General features: G+C 35.4%; 1 protein-coding gene across 4 annotated transcripts in view; it reads left to right on the top strand.

The window, feature by feature from the left end:
- Positions 1-22,839, top strand: part of MINDY2 (MINDY lysine 48 deubiquitinase 2) — a 78,528-nt gene that overhangs the window by 41,050 nt on the left and 14,639 nt on the right. For 3 of the 4 annotated variants that reach the window (XM_045899973.3, XM_054513517.2, XM_045899974.3), the window contains exons 5-7: positions 1,404-1,506; positions 8,680-8,822; positions 21,987-22,160. In XM_045899973.3, coding sequence (XP_045755929.1) covers positions 1,404-1,506; positions 8,680-8,822; positions 21,987-22,160 — 420 coding nt within the window. The remainder of the gene's footprint in view (positions 1-1,403; positions 1,507-8,679; positions 8,823-21,986; positions 22,161-22,839) is intronic. The other variant, XM_064570409.1, reaches the window with a different exon arrangement.

Genomic DNA, 22,839 nt, shown 5'->3' with positions numbered 1-22,839 from the left:
AGTCACTAAGGAAAATTGCTGTAAACAGTAAAAGTGTTAAGAAAAATAATGAAAATCTAAAGGAACTGTGCCCTCAAATTGCTTCTTAAGGGTCTAAGTTTTCACTTTAAATCAAAACTGGAAGTCATACTCTTCTGTGTTGTTTACATAGAATTGTAAGATTCTGCTTTCAAAGAAAAAGCCTTATTGGCTCTACATCAAAAGATTGACAAGTGAATACATTTGTGTATTTTAACATGAAATGTTCAAGATGTGTATATAACATTTTTTCACAACTCCCTGCTTTGACTTTTTTCAATTAACTGCTCTTCTCAACAGTCGGTCCCACAATGGTTCAGAGGTTTTTCCCATCCTAGAATTTTGCAGGAACAAAGAAATTATAGCCTAGAGCAGTTTTTCTTAAACTTTGCAGTGCAGCAGTGGAATGAAAATTTAGACAGCTGAGAAGCAATTTGAGCCTGGAATTCTTTTAGATCTTTTTAACAAGCTCCCTAGTTTGAGAACCATTGTCCAGAGTATTATTTGAACAGATATATGTGAAGACTTGTGGTATTCAAAGTGTAAGTATTCAAGAAGATCATTTGGATGTGGAAAGAAAACATTGGCCCTCTTATGTTATATCTATGTATTAATTTATATTTGTTTAATTATGTATATGTCAATACAGTAGTACATGTAAATAGTTTATAAGTAAATATATTTTACAGTTGGGATAGCAATCAAAACAAGTTGTTTAGACACCAGAAACCTATTTTTTCTTCAGTAGTCAAAGCAAAGTGTAATGGAAGGAGAGTAGAGATGCCCAGTTTCATTTTCCTTCAGCTTAAAACTTTGCATTTACTTTTCTACTCTACTGCCAAAGACAAAGATTAAATAAGACTCGTGAGGCAAATACTATCCCTGATTAATATATATTAACTTTTTTTTCAGGAAAATGACATAGTTACGTCTACTTGCATCTCCACTATACTTTGCTGAGAACTAAATAATAAATAAAATGGGAGAACTTTGTTAATCCCATAAATTATCTTTAGATTTGCCTTGCTTTAAATGCAAAATATTTGTTTTTTAGAAAAAAAACTGAAATGTTCTTATTTTTCCTCCTGAAATAGTTTACTTTTTATTTTAATCACTAGTATCTTTACAACCTTAAGAAATAAAGTTGCATGTAATAATCCCATTTCATTATTTTTTGCATAATTGAAATACAGCTAAGCAATATTTTTCATAATGTGTTATAGTGAGCTGTAAACAAAATTAGGAACTGTTGGGTGTTGATTTTCTTTTTCAGAAGTCATATTTTTACATTTACTATTAGAATAAAACCCTAAAGAGTGAAATGGGTTTCTTTGTTATTGTTTTTAATCTTATCATGATTAGTGAGACAGTCGTTTGTTTTCTAGATTGATGACATTGTAAAAGCTGTTGGTAACTGCAGCTACAACCAACTAGTGGAGAAGATCATCTCTTGTAAGCAGTCAGACAATAGTGAGCTCGTTAGTGAAGGTGGGTGAGTGCTGCTATTACCTGATTTATTCTTGGCAAAATAACTTGTGTTATAATTTAGTAGCTTTTAAATGTCATAAATAAGACTTCTAAAAAATCCAAGTGATGCTACTTGTAGGAATTAAAAGAAGTAATTATTCATAAAGATACCAGGGAAAGGTTTTTTTTAGAACCCTTTTCACTTGATGTCTAAAATCAGGCCTGGATTCTACTAAAAGTCTTTGGAATCACTTGTTAACTTTGATATGATCAATTACCCAGGAGTTATTGATAATTACCTTTTTTAAAAAAAAGGATTATTATTTGGGAGTACTGAGTGAACTTTATAATTCATCCTCTAATTGATTGAAATGAGTATTATGTACTCATTTCAATGAGTGTTTATTTTAGTAGAGCTCTGCCTTATGTTTCAGTACAATATAGTATATTAAAGCACCATTCTAAATGAAAGTATACCTCTGATCATCAGATTTCCTAATCCCTAACTAATTAAATTGCTAAATTTATCATTGTAGAAGCAGTTTCATGTTTTTTCAGCTGTGTTCTGGTCAATGAAGGGAAAAGCACATTTGAAACCAGAATGCTATCAGGAGCCATAGTATTTGGATATACGTTTCCTACAACCCACTTCACTTTCTTGTAAATATGTACAAAAACTTTAGGCTGCTATTGTCCTCTGTTTGAAGGGTAAATGAGATAGAAATCGTGAGAAGTAGGGGATGGGCTTCATCATCCTCTCAGACACAGTTCTTTTACATGAGGTATAATAAAAGTTGATTATAATCACCACATTTAAAAAGATAAAACTAAGTGACTACAAGAGTATATAAGAACATATGAGAAGGTATGTACATGAATCACATACTACATTAATCAGAACCCAAGTAATTATTCAGTTATCCATAAGTTTAACATGTTTATTCAAGAAGCAGGTAGCAAGAAAAGAGAGTATTTTAGTGGACACTTATCCTAGGTTTTTACTTGTAATAAATACATAAGCATGCAGGGATACTGATCACTGATTTGTATGACAGCTCTTTCACTGCAACCCAAGGCAACAAAGTTTAATTTTAGGGGAGAGAGGAGCAACAAAAGCTGTTAAAAATACTTTCAATTAACAAAATTCCATTCACTAGAACTTTCCATTCCTTACCCAAACTCTTATTACTATATATTCCTAAAAAAACAGACTATAAAGAAAATTTCCATGTGTAGGTTCCAGCTTTCTCCATAACTTCCAATATGCTATTCAGTAGTAATTGAGGGAACAATAGGATTCAGCAATTGTTAACAGATGGAATAGTAGCTATATTAGGGATATTTGGGTGAACAGGCTTATAGGGTAGGAACCTATAGGGAACACTTGGTAACAGCATTTTCCCCAAGCTAGGCTATAATGTAACAATGTAATGTACTTAGGCAGTATGCTAATTAACAAAGTGAACAACAACAAAAATCCAGCCCCTTCATCACTTCTTTCTCTCACCTGATGTTACAACTATTGTTACTATTTCTCTAACATTGATTCCCCAGGGTAACAAAAAACTATAACTAATTTATATAGTATTGATACCTTGAGAAGAACTCCTTGATAAAAGCAAGGAAGGAATCATCCTCTTTAGTGCTATAGAATTTTGGGGTAATATGTACCAGAATTGATTAATTCCTTGGTATATAAATTTTATATGGTAGAATTCTGCATATCGGATTTTTATATCAAGGAATAATTATATGTAGAATTCAGTACAATTAAAAAGTTTTTGTTTATAAGAAACTATAAATGTGTAATCTGTTTGAAATAATTATTCAGTTCCAATGGTTACTTGTATAGGCACTAAGAAATGGTATAGGAAAGAAAAGGCCACAATGGACATTTTTACTTATAATGTAGCAGTTTAGCTCTCCCCCCCCCCCCCCCATTGTTTTGTTCCTCATATTTTCTTGGGTATAGTGTTCAGATGAAGGAGTCTGCTTTCTTTTTCTGTTTAGCCCCCAACTGTAACTTTCCTTCTGAATCAATAAAATATCCCAAAGGTGGTTTATTTCTAATCCTTCTTTATTAAAAAGTGTTAAGCTTTAATTTCAGGTGATAATTACTAATTTTTTTAATTCAAATATTTCATTTCCATAACGTGCAGAATACAAGATATATTTTAACTATCATTTTTTTATAAAAAAGCAATGTTATTTAGCTAAATAAAATTAGATATTCTTTCACCTTCTTTCAGATAACATTTTTTTTCTTTTGATGGCAATACCTTGTAAGTAAAAGTACAGAACTTTTACATGTACATAGAGAGTATGTATTATTTGCTATATCTTTGGATGGCAGTACTTTTTTGAATCTAGTTATAATGATGGGTATGGCATGGCAGCAAAAATCAGTAAGGAAAAAAAATAGCACAGTACCAGCTGCCAGACTGGTCATTTAATTCCAGATGCTTTCTCAGTAATAATTTCTTCTTTAACGGTTATTCCTAAGTTAAAAAAAAAAATGCTTAAATAATTCCAGAATATTCATTCATTCAAATATTTATTGAGCCTTTATCATGTGCTATCAACACTGAAGATTATAGTTTGAATTCATGTTATTTCTGATTAAATGATACTGATTTTCTTTTTTCTTTCTTTTATTTTGAAAACTCAAATCCATAAAAAAATTGGAATAGTACCGGGATTATTTATGCACTTTGCCTAAATTCACCAATTATTAACATATTGAAGTTTTGCTTTCTTTCTCTGTTTACACACACACACACACACACACACACTATTTCCTAAGTCATGTGAGAATTAGTTGCAAATATCATAGCATTTTACCCATTAATGCTTCAACAGTTGTCTCCTAAAAACAAGAATTCTCCTATGTAGTCACAATACAATTATCTCAGGAAATTTAGCATCAATACAATACTTTTATCTAATATACTGTTCATATTCTCAATTTTCCAGTTGTCCCAATAATGCCCCTTTTAGCTTTGAAGGTTTTTCAATGTAGGCTCCAATCAAGAATCATTTAATTGTCATATCAATTTAGCTTCCTGTAATCTAGAACAGATCCTTAATCTTTTTTCTTTCTTTTCTTTTTTTCTTTTTGGTCTTTTCTGATATTGACTTTTCTTAATAATCCAGGCCAGTTTTTTTGTAGAATAGTCCTCAATTTAGATTCATTTGACTGTTTCCTCATGAATAGAATAGGTCATATATTTTTGGTGGGAATACTACATAGGTGATACTCTGTCTTTCCCAGTGCATCAAATCAGGTGGCACAAGATAGATGTCTGATTATCCCATTATTGGTGATGTTGAAATATGATATGATTAAAGTGGTATCTACCAGATTTTTTTGTTGTAAAGATGTCCTTTGCCTTTTGTAATTAATTAGTAATCTCTGATATCATGCTTTGAAACTGCGGGAATACCCTGTTCCCTAATAATCTTTTGGCCAGTACAATTGGCATTCATTGATTCTTATCTGAATCAACCGTTACTATGGTGATTAGGATATTTCTATTCCTTCTACATTTATTAGTTGGCAGTTTTCTGTAAAAATAAAAAGTGTTTTCTCCTCCCCCATTAAAAAATTTTTTTATCAATGTAGACTCATAGATTTTTTTTTATTCAGTATGTTATAATCCATTATTATCATGACTCTTTTTAATGCTTAGAATTGTCTCAGATTTATCCAGTGGAATCCTCTCAGCCTGGATCCCATGTTCTTTTAACATGTCTTCATTTCTTGAGTACTTCCTTATTTTATGGCACAATAGGAATGTTCTGGTCCCTACTACATCCCTGGAATCAAATTATATGAGCCCTTGTATTTCAGAGAAAATCTGGGTATTTGTCATATTAAAAGGGATTGTTTTGTTGCATCCTCTTGGGGAAAAATGTTAATATAATGTATTTGATTTTTGAAAATTGATAGTAGATGAAATTAAAAAGAAAATCATTGTTTAAAACTATCACAGTGACAAAGTTCTGATTGAGTTTAAATTTGAATGCAAATCTTAAGCAGTGCCAAATCTAGCCAACATTTAAAAATAAGCCAAGTTTTCCTTTTTTCCTGTATCCTCTTTTTGTTCCTTTTTGCCTAATTTTAGTGCCTCTGTTTCTATTTCAGTTTCTTTAAGGCACTTAGTACCTTTCTGTTCTCTAATAACTCCTCAGTAATGAAGGAAAGTAATTTGATAAATTTAGTGAATTTCTGAGAGAAATATTTTCAAACACATAATGTCAACAATTTTTAATTTAAATTTACGTTTAGTAATATAATTTTATTATTACCATTATATTAATTTTAACCTTACTTTAGTATCATTAATAACAGTATCTATAACATTAAAATTGAAATTTAAGGGGCACCTGGGTGGCTCAGTTGGTTAAGCATCCGACTCTTGATCTCAGCTCAGGTCTTGATCTCAAGGTCATGAGTTCAAGCCCCGCGTTGGGTGGGTGGAACCCATTAAAAAAAAAAAAATGAAGTTTAAGCTAAATGTTGCAAATAAACTGTCATTTGAAGCAATGCAAATAAGTAAACTGCTATGTAACACTTAGAATTGTTTACCAAAATTTGTTTAATTAGTTATGAAAAGTTGAAACTAGATTAGGCTTTTGAACAGTCCATGAAAATCACAGGGGTCATTTTTTTTTTTTTAAGATTTTATTTATTTATTTGAGAGAGAGAGAGCACATGAGAGGGGGGAGGGTCAGAGGGAGAAGCAGACTCCCTGCTGAGCAGGGAGCCCGATGCGGGACTTGATCCTGGGACTCCAGGATCATGACCTGAGCCGAAGGCAGTCACTTAACCAACTGAGCCACCCAGGCGCCCCACAGGGGTCATTTTAAGAGTTGGTAAAAGAATTAGGAAACGTTGTTCTCTATAAGTCTAAATTAGAATATGCTTTATGGCTTGGGAGAAATACAATTCAGTTTGCATTTATAGTAATCAGCACTAAATTTTTAAACTTAATGCCAATAATTCTCCTGGGTTCCAGTCTTCACTTTGCTGTTACTAGTTTTATGTCCTCGAGCAAGTCATGTATTCTCTCTTGAGCTGATACCCTGTTCTCTAGAAAGAAGTACCTGAGAAAGACCTTTCTAGTGTAGCATTTTTGAATTTCACACACATGAAATATTATGTTGTGAATTCAGTTATCTCCACTCATTTTTTGTATCTTTTTGAAAGGGATTTTTAGAGAGGATATTGTGTGAGATGTGGGAGGGGTATTTAGAAACATCTTTCTGAAGGAAGCATTTAGTAACGTGGATATTATGTAGAACAGTGGTACTTCTCAGCATAGATATAGTGCTTAAGACTGAAACTGTTATATAGCAGGTACTTTAGTATATAGTCTACTCAGTAACTTAGTACTTAGCAAAGTAATGATAATAACTGAAGGGGGGAGCTCTACTAAATGTATAAACCCAAGAAGTTGCAAATGGGCTATAAATTTCCTTTGGCAGGGGCCTTTTGTATAACTTTTTTGCACTTCCCCTCCAACCTTAACCAATTCCTTGGAATAGTGTGATACATTGGTAGTTTTTTACAACCATTTGCAGCTTGAAGTGCTATAGCTTGACACCAAGAGTGAGGGATAGAGAGGGAGTGGAATAAAGCTATGTTATCCAGCTGCCTCTGGCCCTACGAAGTTTATTTTTCAATGTCTTGTTGAGGTGTCAGTTTCTTAATGTAGGTTTATCTTTCCTCCCTGTATCTGCACCTCTCTGCTCACTTATAAAACTTTTTAGAGCATTCTATTCCACCCTACCCTACCCCACCCCCACTGCTTCTGAGACATTCCTTATTAAAGGAAGGGAGCAGAAGGATGAAGGAAGAAAAAGAAGGAAAGAAGAAAAATACAGCCTTTTAAGTTATTTATACAGATTCTCATTGTTCCTGGTAGTTACGTTCTGTAAAGTTGCTATGAACATTAAATTCATGAATACTGAACCACTATTCCTAGGGGAAACACAAGATTAGGTTCCTGTGAGCCTCTGGTCACAAGATTTTCATCAACTGATCAGTATATAACCTTGTTTTATTTGTGTTTCTGTTTAGAGACCCCTTATTTAAAGCATATTGTTGATTCATTAATATTAAATTCATGGCCAACAGCAACTATAACTCATGTCTGAATGAATCTGCAAAAATATGTGTTTTCTCTGTAAGGCACATCACAGCCTTTGACTCCCCAGCACTTCAGCAGTATGCTTGGGGACCATTTTACACACCCAAAAAGACATACCTAATAGACTGTGAAAAGTCTATTTATAGTAAGAAAGCTGAAACAAGAAGGCAGAACGTTGCCTTGTTTGACCTCAGTGGGAAATGTGTGCATTGAGTGACTGAAAATTTTTGCCACTTTGTACAGATCCAAGATTGACCCTGAAGCACAGCAAGTATTGATTTTGGATTTTTAATTTTAGTTACTAGGCAAGTTTGCAGATACGAAAATATATGAAAGTGCACAAATAATGAGTATCAACTGTACATATATCTTTTAAATTAAACTCTAGAAAACGTCTTTATATTTCATTGTGTTTTGAAAACAGATCATTTCTGTCTCTGAACTTGATATATCTACATAATGAGTGGTATATGTGATAGGACATTAGGATAAAAATGGCATCAGTTATCCCACTGTTTTCTATTTGGTCTCACACCTCCTTTTAGTTTTTTAAGGCAAAAACTGAACAGTTTGTGAATTGAGAACTATCTGGGATCTTTGTTAACATCTTAAAGCAACTGAAGTTGTTAAACACCTTTCCATTGGGAAAGTAGCTGTTGACATACATCTTTCATCCCTACCTACTTTTTAAATTGCTAACTCTTGCCTTCTTATTTATTTTAATGGGTTTTAGTTTTATTGTGTCTGTATCTTTTATTGATAGCGCCTGAAATCCTTTTTTGGAAGTAGGTGGAGTATAAGTAAATACATTTATTGTTAAAAAGAATTTCACATAACTGTTTCTTCAGGATGGAGAATGTCTATAAACACATCTTCCATAGCAAAATTAGAAAGAAAAATCTTCAATTTGGAGTCATCATGTTATAGTAGTTAAAATCTTATTTTGGTTGGCCTTTCTTCATACTTGGAACACAATGTAAATAGAAAAACTTTTTAATTCTGAAATTATTCTTCCATCTAATATTATGCATTGGTTCCATAGGCTTTGTAGCTGAGCAGTTTCTAAATAACACAGCCACTCAACTGACATACCATGGATTATGTGAACTAACTTCAACGGTTCAGGAAGGAGAACTTTGTGTGTTCTTTCGGAATAATCATTTTAGCACCATGACCAAATACAAGGTATGATATAGAAATAGCTTTTTAATTGTTATTCTAAATTAAAGGAGCTGGATTTAGAGATGTCTTATGATTGACTTCAAAATAAAAAAATTCAGCATAATATTCTTTATTCATCAAATTATGAAGGTAATTATTAAATATTTAGGATGCAGTGGATTCACAATTTAAGTGTTACTTCAAATCAGCTTTTTGTTTTAAGTCTCAACTCCTTTTTCACAGATTACTGCATTAAAAAGTATTATTTACTTTCTAAGAAAAAAATAAAGATAAACCTTAGAGATAGAACTAGGATTGCTAATGATGGATGTGTGTATTTGAGGGGAAGTTAGAAGAAAGAATCAGGATTTGTCTCTGATAGTGTTTACTATTATTGAAGTTATCGGTGTAACTTTAAATTCTTCTTATGCCATTTATGGCTCTGCCAGAAATCTTACTGATTTATCCTTTTTGTTCTCTCTTCATCCATCTCTTCCATTTGTACAGCTGCTACCTATTTGAGGAGTTTCTCAACTTATAGGGAGGCTTCTGTGGTAGAATACTGCTCTGGTCATGTCAATAATATAGCAAAAATGCTCAGTAGCACTACTGCTATCCTCCCTCAGTGCCTAGAGGATGAAAATGCAAGGTGTTTCCTACTGTTCTCCTATGCCAATACTTTGCTTCAGCCATATAGCCTGCCTACTCATTAATAGTCCTCTATCTTCGTAGACACTTTATGCTTTACCATTTCTGCATTTTTACCATCATTTCTTACTCCTTAATTCCTATTTGAAAAGATCTCACTCCTTTTAGCCTATCCACATTTCACCTAGCTTTTTTTTTTTAAGATTTTATTTATTTGACAGAGAGAGACACAGTGAGAGAGAGAACACAAGCAGGGGGAGTGGGAGAGGGAGAAGCAGGCTTCCCGCGGAGCAGGGAGCCCGATGCGGAGCTCGATCCTATGACCCTGGGATCATGACCCAAGCCGAAGGCAGACACGTAACGACTGAGCCACCCAGGCGCCCCCACATTTCACCTAGCTTTTAAGAAGCATTTCAAATACTAACTCTCCAGTACAGCTACTCCTTTTCTCCTAAAACCAGTAGTTCTCAACCAGGTTGTATACTAGAACTACCCGGAAGCTTTTTAAAAAATACTAATGCCCAGAGCCCACCACCAACTCAGTTAAATCAGAATATCTAGAGGTAGGACCTAAGCATCTGTATTTTTTAAATGCTCCCCAGGTGATTTAAGTGTGCAGCTAAGGCTGAGGATCACTACTTTACCCATCCTCCTCTAGCTGTTATGAGACTTGTCATTCTTACTTCCCTTACAGATGAGTACCTGGTTACCAGTTTTCTTTTCATGTAAATGTGCCTTCTTTCTCTAAATGAAAGTAAGTGGATTGAAGTCAGAAATCGGATCTTCATACTTCCTTCAACACTTTAATCAATGAATTGCACAAAGCAGTGTAAAATGATTTGTTTGCTTATATAAGAATACTCTAAGTACTGAACAATATATGGAATTGTTGAATTGCTATATTGTACACCTGAAGCTAATGTAACACTGTATGTTAACTATACTGGAATTAAAATTTTAAAAAATAATAGTTAAAAAAAATACTCTGTGGGACACCTGGGTGGCTCAGTCAGTTAAACGTCTGCCTTCAGCTCAGGTCATGATCCCAGGGTCCTGGGATCAAGTTCCGCATCCAGCTCCTTGCTTAGCAGGGAGCCTGCTTCTCCCTCTCCCTTTGCCTGGCGCTCCCCCTGCTTGTGCTCTCTCGCTATCTCAAATAAATAAAAAATTTTTTAAAACTTTAAAAAATAAACTGACACTTGAAAAATGAATCTTTTAGGAGTTTAATCAGTTAGCAAAAAAAAGGATTAACTAAGCAGATAGAACATGTGTGTGCAAAGGCCCTGAGAAGGGAAAGAACTTAACTCCTTAAGGAATTAAAAGAAGTCCTGTGTGATTGAAGCATAGAAATTAAGAGGCATGATATAAGACTAAAAAGATAGGCAGGTACCAGATCTTGTAGAGTCTTGAGTTAAGAGGAGAAACACCTTGGTCTCCTGATGGCCTAGTGGTTCTTTGTGTTTTCTTTCTTTTTTTTGGCTCAGGAGGGGTGAGATCGGTCAATGGGAAAACAAGATCTCTGACTGTCATTGGTGGTTGGTATGCAACCTCCCCAGACTAAACTGTAGATGTTCTCTTTTTTGTCAAGGCCATATCCCTGACCAGAAGTCCTTTACTAGTCAGCTAGGGATTCGCAGTGTTCCTGTGTGGTTGGGGAAGGGGTACCTCTCCTGAAGCACTTTCTACCGTGTGTCTGTTTCTGGACAAAGGATACCTTTCTGTGAGATAATGATAACTCAGAAAATGGGTGCATTCTGCTGTTTCTCTGCTTCCATGTTTTTCTCAGTAAACCTTATTCTGTGGCTAAACAGTGTATCCAAGGTGTTGTGTTCTCTCCCTCCCCCCTTTGTACAACATTAAGGTGCTTTGGATTTGGGGGCAAATGTGGATGTGGATGTGGATTTAGTTAGGAGACTATTGCAGGGGCCAAATAAGATGTTACAGTGACTTGGACTAGGATGGTAAAGAAGTGCAGAGTACAAAGATTCCATAGACATTTAGGAGGTAATCTATCAGATTTGGTGATTAGGATGTAAAAACTAAGAAAGAATGGTTTCTGGGCTCTGAGCACGAAGAACTGGATAAATGGTGGTGCTCTTTATTGACACCAAGAATGCTGAAGAGAAGATGACAAATAGCATGAAATCAGCCTTGGAACTGTTAGAGCTGCTTCTGAGGCATACCTCCAAGTGGAAATATTGGGTAAATGGTTCAAGACTGGAATAATTTTTGTGTATAAATGGTAATTTGGGGAGAGGATGAGATTTACAAGGAAAATAAAGAATGAGAAGAAAAGAGATGATAGGACAGAGATTTAAGGAGTGCTAATATTTAAGGATCAACTAAAGGAGTATGAACTAGCAAAGAAGACTGAGAAAGAAAAAAAGAAAAGGAAAATCTAAAGAATATGGTATCATGTAAGAACAGGGAGAGAGTATTTCAAGAAGACTGGAGATCTCAGTTGTTAAATGCTGTTAAATCAGTTGAAAAGATGAGTAAGATGAGAACACTGGGGGGAAACATGATACGGATTTCGTTGGTACCTTTTAGAGAATGGTGGCAGCAGAAAAAACTCAATTTGAATTGGTTAGGAAATGATTGGGATGTCAGGAACTAGGAACAGATGATAGGAAACTAGTTTGAAACTGTCTGTGAGGGGGGCATAGACATAATGGCTCATAACTGCAGTGGAGTATGGAATCCAGAGGGTTTTTTTGTTTTGTTTTTTAGTATGAGAGACTTGATCATGTTTCGATATTGAAGGACTCATTAGAGAGAGAAAGGTTGAAGGTTCAGGAGAGGAGATAATTGATGAGAGAAGGCTCCTAAGAAGGTGAGAAAGGACAGAAATTTTCACAGGCAAAGGGGATTAACCCTTGATTGAAGAAGAGACCTTTAAAGGAGAGAAGGAATAGACTATGAGTACAGCTAATTTATAGATTTGATAGCAGGAAGTAGAGAAAACTACTGTTTGAATGCTTCTAGTTTCTGTTACTATTTGGAAGGCAAGATCATTTACTAAGATGGAGTAGTTAAGTTTGGTAACAGATTTGAAGGAGGTAGTTTGAAATAGTCTTTACGGCATGTGGGAGGAAGTTCTAATTAGAGAAATTAAGAAGGTAGTATTGAGGATGCTAATTATTACATGAATATACCTCTTGTGTGATTTTTCTGCAGAAGTATTCTTCAGGGTATAGGCATGGCAAAGGTAGTTATTCTAGATTTGGGACTTTGTTAAGTGGGTGCAGTAAAGAACAGAAGAAAACCAAAGGAGTTTAGGAACATCATTCTTCACTAAGGTAATCCAATTTTTTTTTAAAGATTTTATTTATTTATTTGACAGAGAGAGAGAGACAGCTAGAGAGGGAACACAAGCAGGGGGAGTGGGAGAGGGAGAAGCAGGCTCCTGGCTGAGCAGGGAGCCTGATGCGGGGCTCGATCCCAGGACCTTGGGATCATAACCTGAGCCGAAGGCAGATGTTTAACGACTGAGCCACCCAGGAGCCCCAAGGTAATCCTATTTTTATAGAAGGGATAAATGGGAACAACTATCTTGGTGGTCAGTCACTAAGGGAAATGCTTAGTTTCCCTTGTTTACTGTAGTGACCACCAAACTGAAACAGTAACACTGTTTTTGTTTTTTACTATGAAAAACATTTTTGTATTTTTGCTTATACTTCAATATGTGTCTCTAAACAAGAGCATTTTCCTTTCAAATCACAGTACCATTACTGCATCTAACAAAATTAATTATAATTTTTAATATCTTCTAATACCTAAGCCATATTCAAGTTTCCCATTTGTCCCCTAAATTGTTTTATAGATGATTTGTTCAAACCAGGGTCTAATCAAGGAACATGCATTATATTTGGTGAAGTAACTCCATTTTAATATGATGCAAATCTTGTGTTTTCCAGGGATCTTATAGGCCTGTGAACAATTTATTTATGCCCCATTATAATCCTCTCAGTCCAGTCCTGTTTCCTGTATTCCCATTGAACTATCCAATCCTGAGGGTCTGTAAATAAGACACTGCTTTACATCTGGCAGAGTACTTAATGATTACATTCTTTTTTTATATGTAAGAATATTCTGGGGGGTTTTTTCCTATAAGATTTATTTATTTATTTTAGAGAGAAGACACACGAGCAGGAGGAGGGATAGAGGGAGATGGAAAGGGAGAGAGAATTTCTAGCAGACTCCCTAGTGAGTATAGAGGTGGCCACATGGGGGCTTGATTCCCTGACCCTGAGTTTGTGACCTGAACTGAAACCAAGAGTCTGACACTTGACGGACTGAGCCACCCAGGTGCCCCAATGAGTACATTCTTTTATAAGAGTCAGAGACACTTTCCCTCCTCATGACCCAGTGGCTGATTAGCTGATTTACAACAAAATCTATAATATTTCTTTGGCTGTTGGTGTAGAGCTAGAAGCCCTAAAAGAATACTTAATAAAGTTTAGGGACGGCATTCCTCCAACATGGTATCCATTTGCTTGGTAAGGAAATAGGATATAAGATTGTGCCCTTGTTCTGTTAAACCTGTTCAGCATTAAAGCTATTATTCTCTACCATTAATTTCTGGGTTGTTAAGAGTTTCTGTAGTTCTTTATAAATTTGAGCCCCAGTAATCTATAATTTAATAAGGATATAAAAGTAAGGAAAAACTATAAAGCTGCTTTTTCAAACAAGATATGGCTACTTTTAATACTACATTAGGTCTTCATAACATTTCACTTTTGAAGACCCCTGAGATTTTAGGGCCTTTTTATGCATTCATATTTAATAATTACTTTATTTCGCATCTTTCTACCCCTGTGAACTCTTTGGAATACCTATAGTATAAATACAGTTCATCCCACAGAATTCCAGATATACTTTCAACAAAAAATAAATTTAACATAGGGATAGAATACTTTCTACTACAGATAAATGATGTCTATAACTAGTACCATAATAATAAATTATGTAATGTTAAATTTTATTTATATAAATGTCAATAATAAATTGATAATGTCATACGTCTCTGTAGCTGTATTATTTTATTTGTGGGGCTTATCTTTATTGTGATTTGCAGAAAGGATCTTCATGCTTTCTGATACCCATGTCATATCATATGCCATTATTATCCCAGGACCAAGACCTACAAGGAGGAAATCCATGTTGGCAGGACAAAGGATTACCTAGGAAAGGTCATTTCCAGTTTCCTTATTGGTTATATTATTTCTTTAGGAACTTCTAAACTCTTAATTTATGTGTATAAATCTTTTTCATTTAAAGTCTTTTGAAACTCAAGATATATGAACTATGGACTTATATTTGACCAAAGGGGAGGTATATGTCTGTTATAACATTCTCCAGTACTCATCTTTGTTCTAACTCTTCTCTTTGGATACTGAATAGAGGCAGAGGCAAATTCTCTGTTAGGTTAGACTTCTTTATGACTCTCTGTAAAGCACTGAAGATTATAGATGTTTCTAAAACTTGTACCTGGACAAAGTATTCTCTTTACTAACTTTATGATTCCATCTTCATAGACGTTTTATTAGGCTTTCTACCATTACAGAGTCACAGTGATTGTTAGTCAAATTGACTTGTTTTTCCCTGAATAATACCTACCAATCAACCTCATACTTCTCAACTATTTAATATAGCATGATCTATGGTTTTGATTGCACAGCCTTTCATGATATTTTGCCTAACCAAGGATAATGATTAACTTATCGGCAAGTCCTCTTATTATTCCTAGTTTTGTGATTTACCATTACTAAACCCTAGACAAGTACCTCTGCTATTTCTCATCACTAGCAAAATAATCAAGTCCAGCTCTTGCTAGTGATTTGTTGTAATAGCAGCCTCCATGAATCCTTTTTTAAACTCTTCATCCCTCATCTGTCCATCAGGAAAAAATATATATACCAATTTCTGCTGTCACTTATGTTACCTTGCTCTGTGTACTTCCACTCAATCTTGTACAATTAAGCTGAGCAGATCATCTTGGCAAATCCCTAATGAATACATGATCCTCTGAAGATCTGTGCATCAACATAACCAGATTAGGATCTGAAAGCAGCAGGAGGAGATCCTAGTGAGAGAACAGATGCTTTCAGTGCCATTCCTGTGGTTCCAGCTAGTGAGGTGACTTTTTTATCCAGGCAGGAAATTTGAAAGTATAAAAATGAGTTGTAAATAAACTACCCTTGTAGGTCTATTTCTAGGAAAGACCTTCTAGGTCTCCTTTGCTTCTCATATTATCTATATGATCATGACTGTTAGATTCTTATATATATAATTCTATATCTAAGATCTAGTTACTCCATTTTATTCTTATGGTCCTTCTCCATTCTCCAGTACTTTCTGCTTTCTCTTTAGTAAGGTAAACTACAAATTCCTTGGCCCCTATGTAGATCACTTAGTTTAACTTTGGTTTATATAATGACATCTAGGTAGCTGTTTCCCCATCATGACACCCTCTTTTTTTTTGTTTCTGTTCATGACTTCCTCTTAATCATCCCTTATCCATGTCAGCCTTTCTACCCATGTCACAACTGTTTCTTCTACCTCTTGGCTTTAATTACTCACATTTCTCTGGAGTATATTCAAAACCAGGGTTTTTGAAGTTGGCTTTTGTTTGTTTGCATTTTTACTTTACATTTAGGGATTAGAAGTGAAAAGTAGTTTAGAAGGAGATACAGTTCTAAATAAGTGCTAAGGCCATATTAAATAAATCTTTTCTCTTTCCTGTTTGACTAAGACTATACTGGGATTTTTTTTTCCCACTGAAGGCTACATTTAAGTAAAAGTTCAATTATTTTAGTTTTTTTAAATCTAGTTATTTTTAAAAGGTGGTGGGTACATCAAAAATTGTCACATTAAGGGGCACCTGGGTGGCTCAGTCGTTAGGTGTCTGCCTTTGGCTCAGGTCATGGTCCCAGGGTCCTGGGATCGAGCCCTGCATCGGGCTCCCTGCTCCACAGGGAGCCTGCTTCTGCCTCTCCCACTCCCCCTTCTTGTGTATTCCCTCTCTTGCTGTCTCTTTCTCTCTCTGTCAAATAAGTAAATAATCTTTAAAAAACAATTGTCACATTAAGCAGGGGCAGGGGTGAGGAATGTAGAAACAGACTAAGACAAGTGATAGATTCCATAGTGTAGGCAAAGATTCATCTTTTTCTTCTAAATAGGAGGCAGGAAAAGGCGATATAGAAACAGATAGATTTAGGTGGTATTCATGAATGTAATATCTTATATTCATTAAGCATTATGTGCCTTGCATTGTGTTAAACACTTAACATGCATTATCTCATTTAATTTTCACTCCCCATGAGGAGTGGATATTATTACTCCCACTTAACAACTGAATGAACAGGCTTACAGGCACTAAGTAACTTGCCCAACACAATTCACCTTGTAAGCAGCTCCAGTCTGACTTTCAAGCCCACACTCAATAGCTCTGCCTCTCTGGATGGATAAGAAAGCTATTTGTAGATGAGAGAGATGCTTGCTTGTTAAGTAGAAGTAAAGTTCATCTTCCAATTTATAAAGTATCTTAGAAATTCTCTGGTTGAACTGCCTCTATATCACTTTATAATAAAGAAAAGAAAACTAAGGTCCAAAGACATTAAGTAATTTGAATCCAAGCTAATCAACCAAAAATATTTGGGCAGTGCTTTTCTCCATATTCAGAGGCTGGAATTAGAGAATTAATTTTTTTATACATTTGACAAGTTTTCTTCTATTTTAACAATTTACAAATTGTGATGATATTGTCATGTATGTTGTTAATACAGGTAACTCATACATGTATAGGACTAATCTATCAGGGTATTTTATTTTTTAAAGACTTATTTATTTGAGAGAAAGAGAGCATGAGCAAGGGGGAGGGGGCAGAGGAAGAGGAAGAAGCAGACTCCCCACTGAGCAAGGAACCTGACACAGGGCTCCATCGCAGGACCCCAGGATCATGGCCTGAGCCAAAGGCAGACGCTTAACCGACTGAGCCACCCAGGTTGCCCCATCAGCGTATTTTAGATAGAAGAGGTTTTCATTCTGTCTGGTGATCCAATTGCTTAGTTTATAAAAATTATCTAATATCATTTATTATTTTCATATAATAATAAATAATTTGTATACATTTTATACATTAATACCTAATTTAAGAATTTAATATATGTATCCTTTATTAGTTATTTTTTTGAAGTTAGTATTTAGAGACTGGTAAGATTAGGAAGAAGATTCAAGGCTTAGAAAAGAATGCTTTGACTAGATAATGTAGCAAAAGTGCTAGGATATAAAAGCAAGAACTATTTTTTTTTTTTAAGATTTTATTTACTTTGTGTGTGAGAGACAGAGAGGGAGAATGCGCACGAATTGGGGAGGGGGAGCAGAGGGAGAAGCAGACTCCCTGCTGAGCAGGGAGCCCAATGCAGGACTCAGTCCCAGGACCCTGGGATCATGACCTGAGCTGAAGGCAGACGCTTAACCAACTGAGCCACCCAGGTGCCCGAGCAAGAACTATTCTTGATGGTGATTTAATTGTGGACTCTCAGGAACCAATGGGCCTAAACTATTCAGTACTATATTAATACATACTTTGCAATTCTACAATACAATTATATAAAGGAAGTTGAGTAATAACTAGCATTATTGACAGTGGACTAGTTACAGTCTCTTTTGATAAATGTCAAGATCTAAAAGGGGAAGAAATTGAGACTGATGGCCCGTGAGAAGACAGGTCAGCTATTTCAAGAAAGAAACACCTTTTTAGTTAAACTTGTAAGTATTCATATGCTATGAATGGTAATAGCTTTCAACAAAACCCTCCCAGAATTTACCCATCTTAAAATGTCATTTGGAGAATAAGACTGTGATTTCTCTCCCAGTAAGTAGCCACTCTAATATATGATTTATATAAAATAAATTGTAGGGGCGCCTGGGTGGCTCAGTCAGTTAAGCGTCTGCCTTCGGCTCAGGTCATGATCTCGGGGTCCTGGGATCGAGCCCCGCATCGGGCTCCCTGCTCAGCCGGGAGCCTACCTCTCCCTCTACCTCTCCCTCTCCCCCTGCTTGTGCTCTCTTTCACACTCTCTCTCTCTCTCAAATAAATAAAATCTTTAATAAATAAATAAATAAATAAATTGTAAAACCTAGATATTATATAATATAATGGTGTATTAAAATATACCCTGGTAAGGATATACATAGAAGGGTCAGATCTATTCAGTGGAAAATTGGCTGGAAAGAACTTTTAGGTTTTCTTTTAAAATTATTTTAGGGCAAGGTAGACCCTGACTGGGTATTAAAAATATTTTAGGTAATGAGGATGTATGGGTGAATAAAACATGGCTCTGTCCTCAAGGAGCTTGAAATACATTAAGACAGATAAGTAAATAGACACACAACTACAGTTAGATATATAAAGTGCTATGATAGTGGTAAATGCAGTATTCTATGGAATAACATAAAAGGGGTACCTCATACAAAGTAAGGAAAGATCATTACTTTCCATGATATGAATCCTCAAGCACTTAGCACAGTACGGAGCATGTGGTAGGTATTCAAATATTTGATGAACTGGAACCTACTTGATTAAAAAAAATGAGATATCACCTCATAATTTTTGCTTAAAGCAATGTCTTTATAAACTGTATATGCCAAAATGTTTTTCTTTATGAATACTTCTCATGTTGCTATAGTAATTTCAGTGACCATATAAATTAATCAGTATCTACAGCTAATTCTTAGATGTAACTGGTAGTAGACAATAGGTAAGATTTCCTATTTTAGCTTAGGAACAACTGTGTCGCAGTGCTGGACACATAGTAAATGTTCAAAAATAATAATTAGTTTTTTAAAGCTTCAGAGTTTATTCAATGGTTTCTTGTCATTGTAAATGGCAAGATTTCATTCCTTTTTATGGCTGAATAATATTCCATTGTGTATATGTGTGTGTGTGTATGTATGTGTGTGTATATATATACCACAACTTCTTTATCCATTCATCAGTCGATGGACATTTGGCCTCTTCCCATAATTTGGCTGTTGTAGATAATGCTACTATAAACATCGGAGTGCATGTATCCCTTTAAATCAGTACTTTTGTATCCTTTGGGTAAATACCTAGTAGTGCAATTGCTGGGTCATAGGGTAATCCTATTTTTAACTTCTTGAGCATCCTCCATACTGTTTTCCAGAGTGGCTGCACCAGTTTGCTTTCCCACCAACAATGTAAGAGGGTTCCCCCCTTTCTCTGCATCCTCGCCAACATCTGTTGTTTCCTGTGTTGTTAATTTTAGCCATTCTTACAGGTGTGAGGTGATACCTCATCATAGTTTTGATTTGCATTTCCCGGATGATGAGTGATGTTGAGCATCTTTTCATGTGTCTGTTAGTCATCTGTATTTCTTCTTTGGAAAAATGTCTATTCATATCTTCTGCCCATATTTTAACTGGATTATTTGTTTTTTGGATGTTGAGTTGTATAAGTTCTTTATATATTTTGGATACTAACCCTTTATCCCAAATGTCATTTACAAATATCTTCACCCGTTCCAAAGGTTGCCTCTAGTTTTGTTGATTGTTTCCTTCGTTGTGCAGAAGCTTTTTATCTTGATTAAGTCCCAGTAGTTTGTTTTTGCTTTTGTTTCCCTTGCCTCAGGAGATGTATCTAGTAAGAAGTTGCTATGGCCGATGTCAGAGAGGTTACTGCCTGTGTTCTACTCTAGTATTTTTATGGTTTCAGGTCTCACATTTATTTATTTATTAAATATCGGCTTAGTTCTTGGTTTTAGAAGGACTGCCTGTAGCCATCAGTTTCAGTTTTTCTTGTCCATGATATCAGACATTCAGCCTTACAAGTGTGGACAACATCTGGAGTGAGGGGTTTTACAAGGAACACAGAGTAGCTGTTGCTTCATAGTTGGCACTGTCAGGTGTGATTATGGGGTCACAGTTAGTCTGAACCCCAAACACTCCCAGCAGCTTGGAATGATGGCCTAGGGGGTGTTTTTGTGTGGGGGGGTGGGTGTGTGTGGGTGTGTTTGTTTTAGAAGATGAAAGCTTTCAGGAGCAGTTTTCTTTTTTTTCATTTTTTTAACATATAATGTATTATTTGTTTCAGGGGTACAGGTCTGTGTTTCATCAGTCTTACACAATTCACAGCACTCACCATAATACATACCCTCCCCAATGTCCATCACCCAGCCACCCCTTCCCTCCCACCCCCGTATACTCCAGAAACCCTCAGTTTGTTTCCTGAGATTAAGAGTCTCTTACAATTTGTCTCCCTCTCTGGTTTTGTCTTGTTTCATTTTTTCCTCTCTTCCCCTATGATCCTCTGCATTGTTTCTCAAATTCCACGTATCAGTGAGATCATATGATAATTGTCTTTCTTTCGCTTCGCATAATATTCAGGTCTCACATTTAGGTCTCTCATCCATTTTGAATTTATTTTTGTGTATGGTGTAAGAAAGTGGTCCAGTTTCATTCTTCTGCATGTTGCTGTCCGGTTTTCCCAACACCATTTGTTGAAGAGACTATCTTTTTTCCATTGGATATTCTTTCCTGCATTGTCAAAGATTAGTTGACCATATAGTTGTGGTTCTTATTCAGTAATTTGTCTAACCCCACCACCAAACTCTCTAAAGGAATTTCTTGTTCTTAATTATTAAGATTAATTGTAGTGAGAGAACATGAGAAGCACGAATCTTGTGCAACAACAAATACTATATTAACCAGTGGGAACCCTGAGTAAATAAATGAAAGTCCTGTCTTTGGCAGATCTGAAGAAAAAATGGCTTATAAACCTTACATGGTATAGTAGGGATGCTTTACTGTGATTGGAGTTAGAACTAATGCATATGAAAAATTAGATGTCTGTACTAAATTCTGTGGTAGTGATGGTAAATACAACTTAATTCATTAATTGATTCAATAAATATTAGGCTTCAACTTTATGATGCACCCTACACTAGGCCAAGAGATAACAGATTTAAAAATATAGTCTGGGAATGAGGCAGGGAAACATAATCATGGCACAGTGTGATTCAATGCTCCAATAGAAATAAGTACAAAGTACTGTTGGTATATGAAAGAACAGCTAATGGTGCTAGCAGAAAAAGAAAAAATTTGTATGGATTGGGTTAGTCATATAGGCTTAATTTTTTATTTTAAATAAACAGGCAGTGTGATATCATTTTACTATGACTGTGTCTTGTTACCTGGTATGTTTTTAAGGAACTTGTATATTATATTTCTATTTTATGAAATGAGATTATAAACCCCCAAAGGCTTACTGATAAGTCATTTCATAGGTGAGCCTACCAGCGGCTTCCTACCTCTCGTTATACTACAGTACACCAATTATAAACTATATTCAAAGCCAGGTAGACCTAATTCACTGAACAAATAAGATATCTAGTCTACTATTTATTATATCTAACTAGTAGGAATAATTAATATGCTTTAAACATACAGGTGATAAAATTTCCCTTAAGTGTTAACTAGTTTTGGTCAATTTAACAGTCCTTTTTCTTTCTTATTAAGGGTCTACTGTATTTGCTGGTAACAGACCAGGGGTTTCTTACTGAAGAAAAAGTTGTTTGGGAAAGCCTACACAATGTGGATGGTGATGGAAATTTCTGTGACTCAGAATTTCATCTGCGGCCTCCTTCAGATCCTGAAACCGTATACAGAGGACAGCAAGACCAGATAGATCAGGTAAATTTGTCTTCTTCATATAGTTTAAAATGCTCTTGCTTTTGGGGCACCTGGGTGGCTCCGTCAGTTAAGTGTCTGACTTTGGCTCGGGTCATGATCTCTCAGGGTCCTGGGATCGAGCCCCATGTGGAGTCTGCTTGACCCTCTGCCTCTCTCCCTGCTCTTGCTTGCTCTCTCAAATAAATACATCTTTTTAACAGAATAAAAAATAAAATGCTCATTCCTTTCAAATGTGAATTCAGTTATCTAAAACTTCTGAACTAAAGATTCATTGTGAGATATTCCTGACATTTCCTAAATCGGCAAGTGATCATTTACATGTTATACATTGATCATACACTTTGGTTCAGAAGGCCAGATTATATTGAACTGTGAAGGCCATGGTACAGTTTGAATTTTATTCTGAACTGTAATAGGAAAGATATGCCAAGTGTTAAACATGGAAGTGAGATGATTTGCTTTACCTTTTTTATTTTATTTATTTATTTATTTATTTATTTTTAAAGATTTTATTTATTTGACCCAGAGAGACACAGCGAGAGAGGGAACACAAGCAGGGGGAGTGGGAGAGGGAGAAGCAGGCTCCTCACTGAGCAGGGAGCCCGATGCGGGGCTCGAGCCCAGGACCCTGGGATCATGACCTGAGCCGAAGGCAGACACTTAACGACTGAGCCACCCA

The sequence above is a fragment of the Mirounga angustirostris genome, unplaced genomic scaffold, assembly GCF_029215605.1.
Source record: "Mirounga angustirostris isolate CCGP_5_RB_7025 unplaced genomic scaffold, mMirAng1.0.hap1 SCAF_9, whole genome shotgun sequence".
Taxonomy (NCBI): Eukaryota; Metazoa; Chordata; class Mammalia; order Carnivora; family Phocidae; genus Mirounga; species Mirounga angustirostris.
This window is presented reverse-complemented; position numbering and strand designations above follow the sequence as displayed.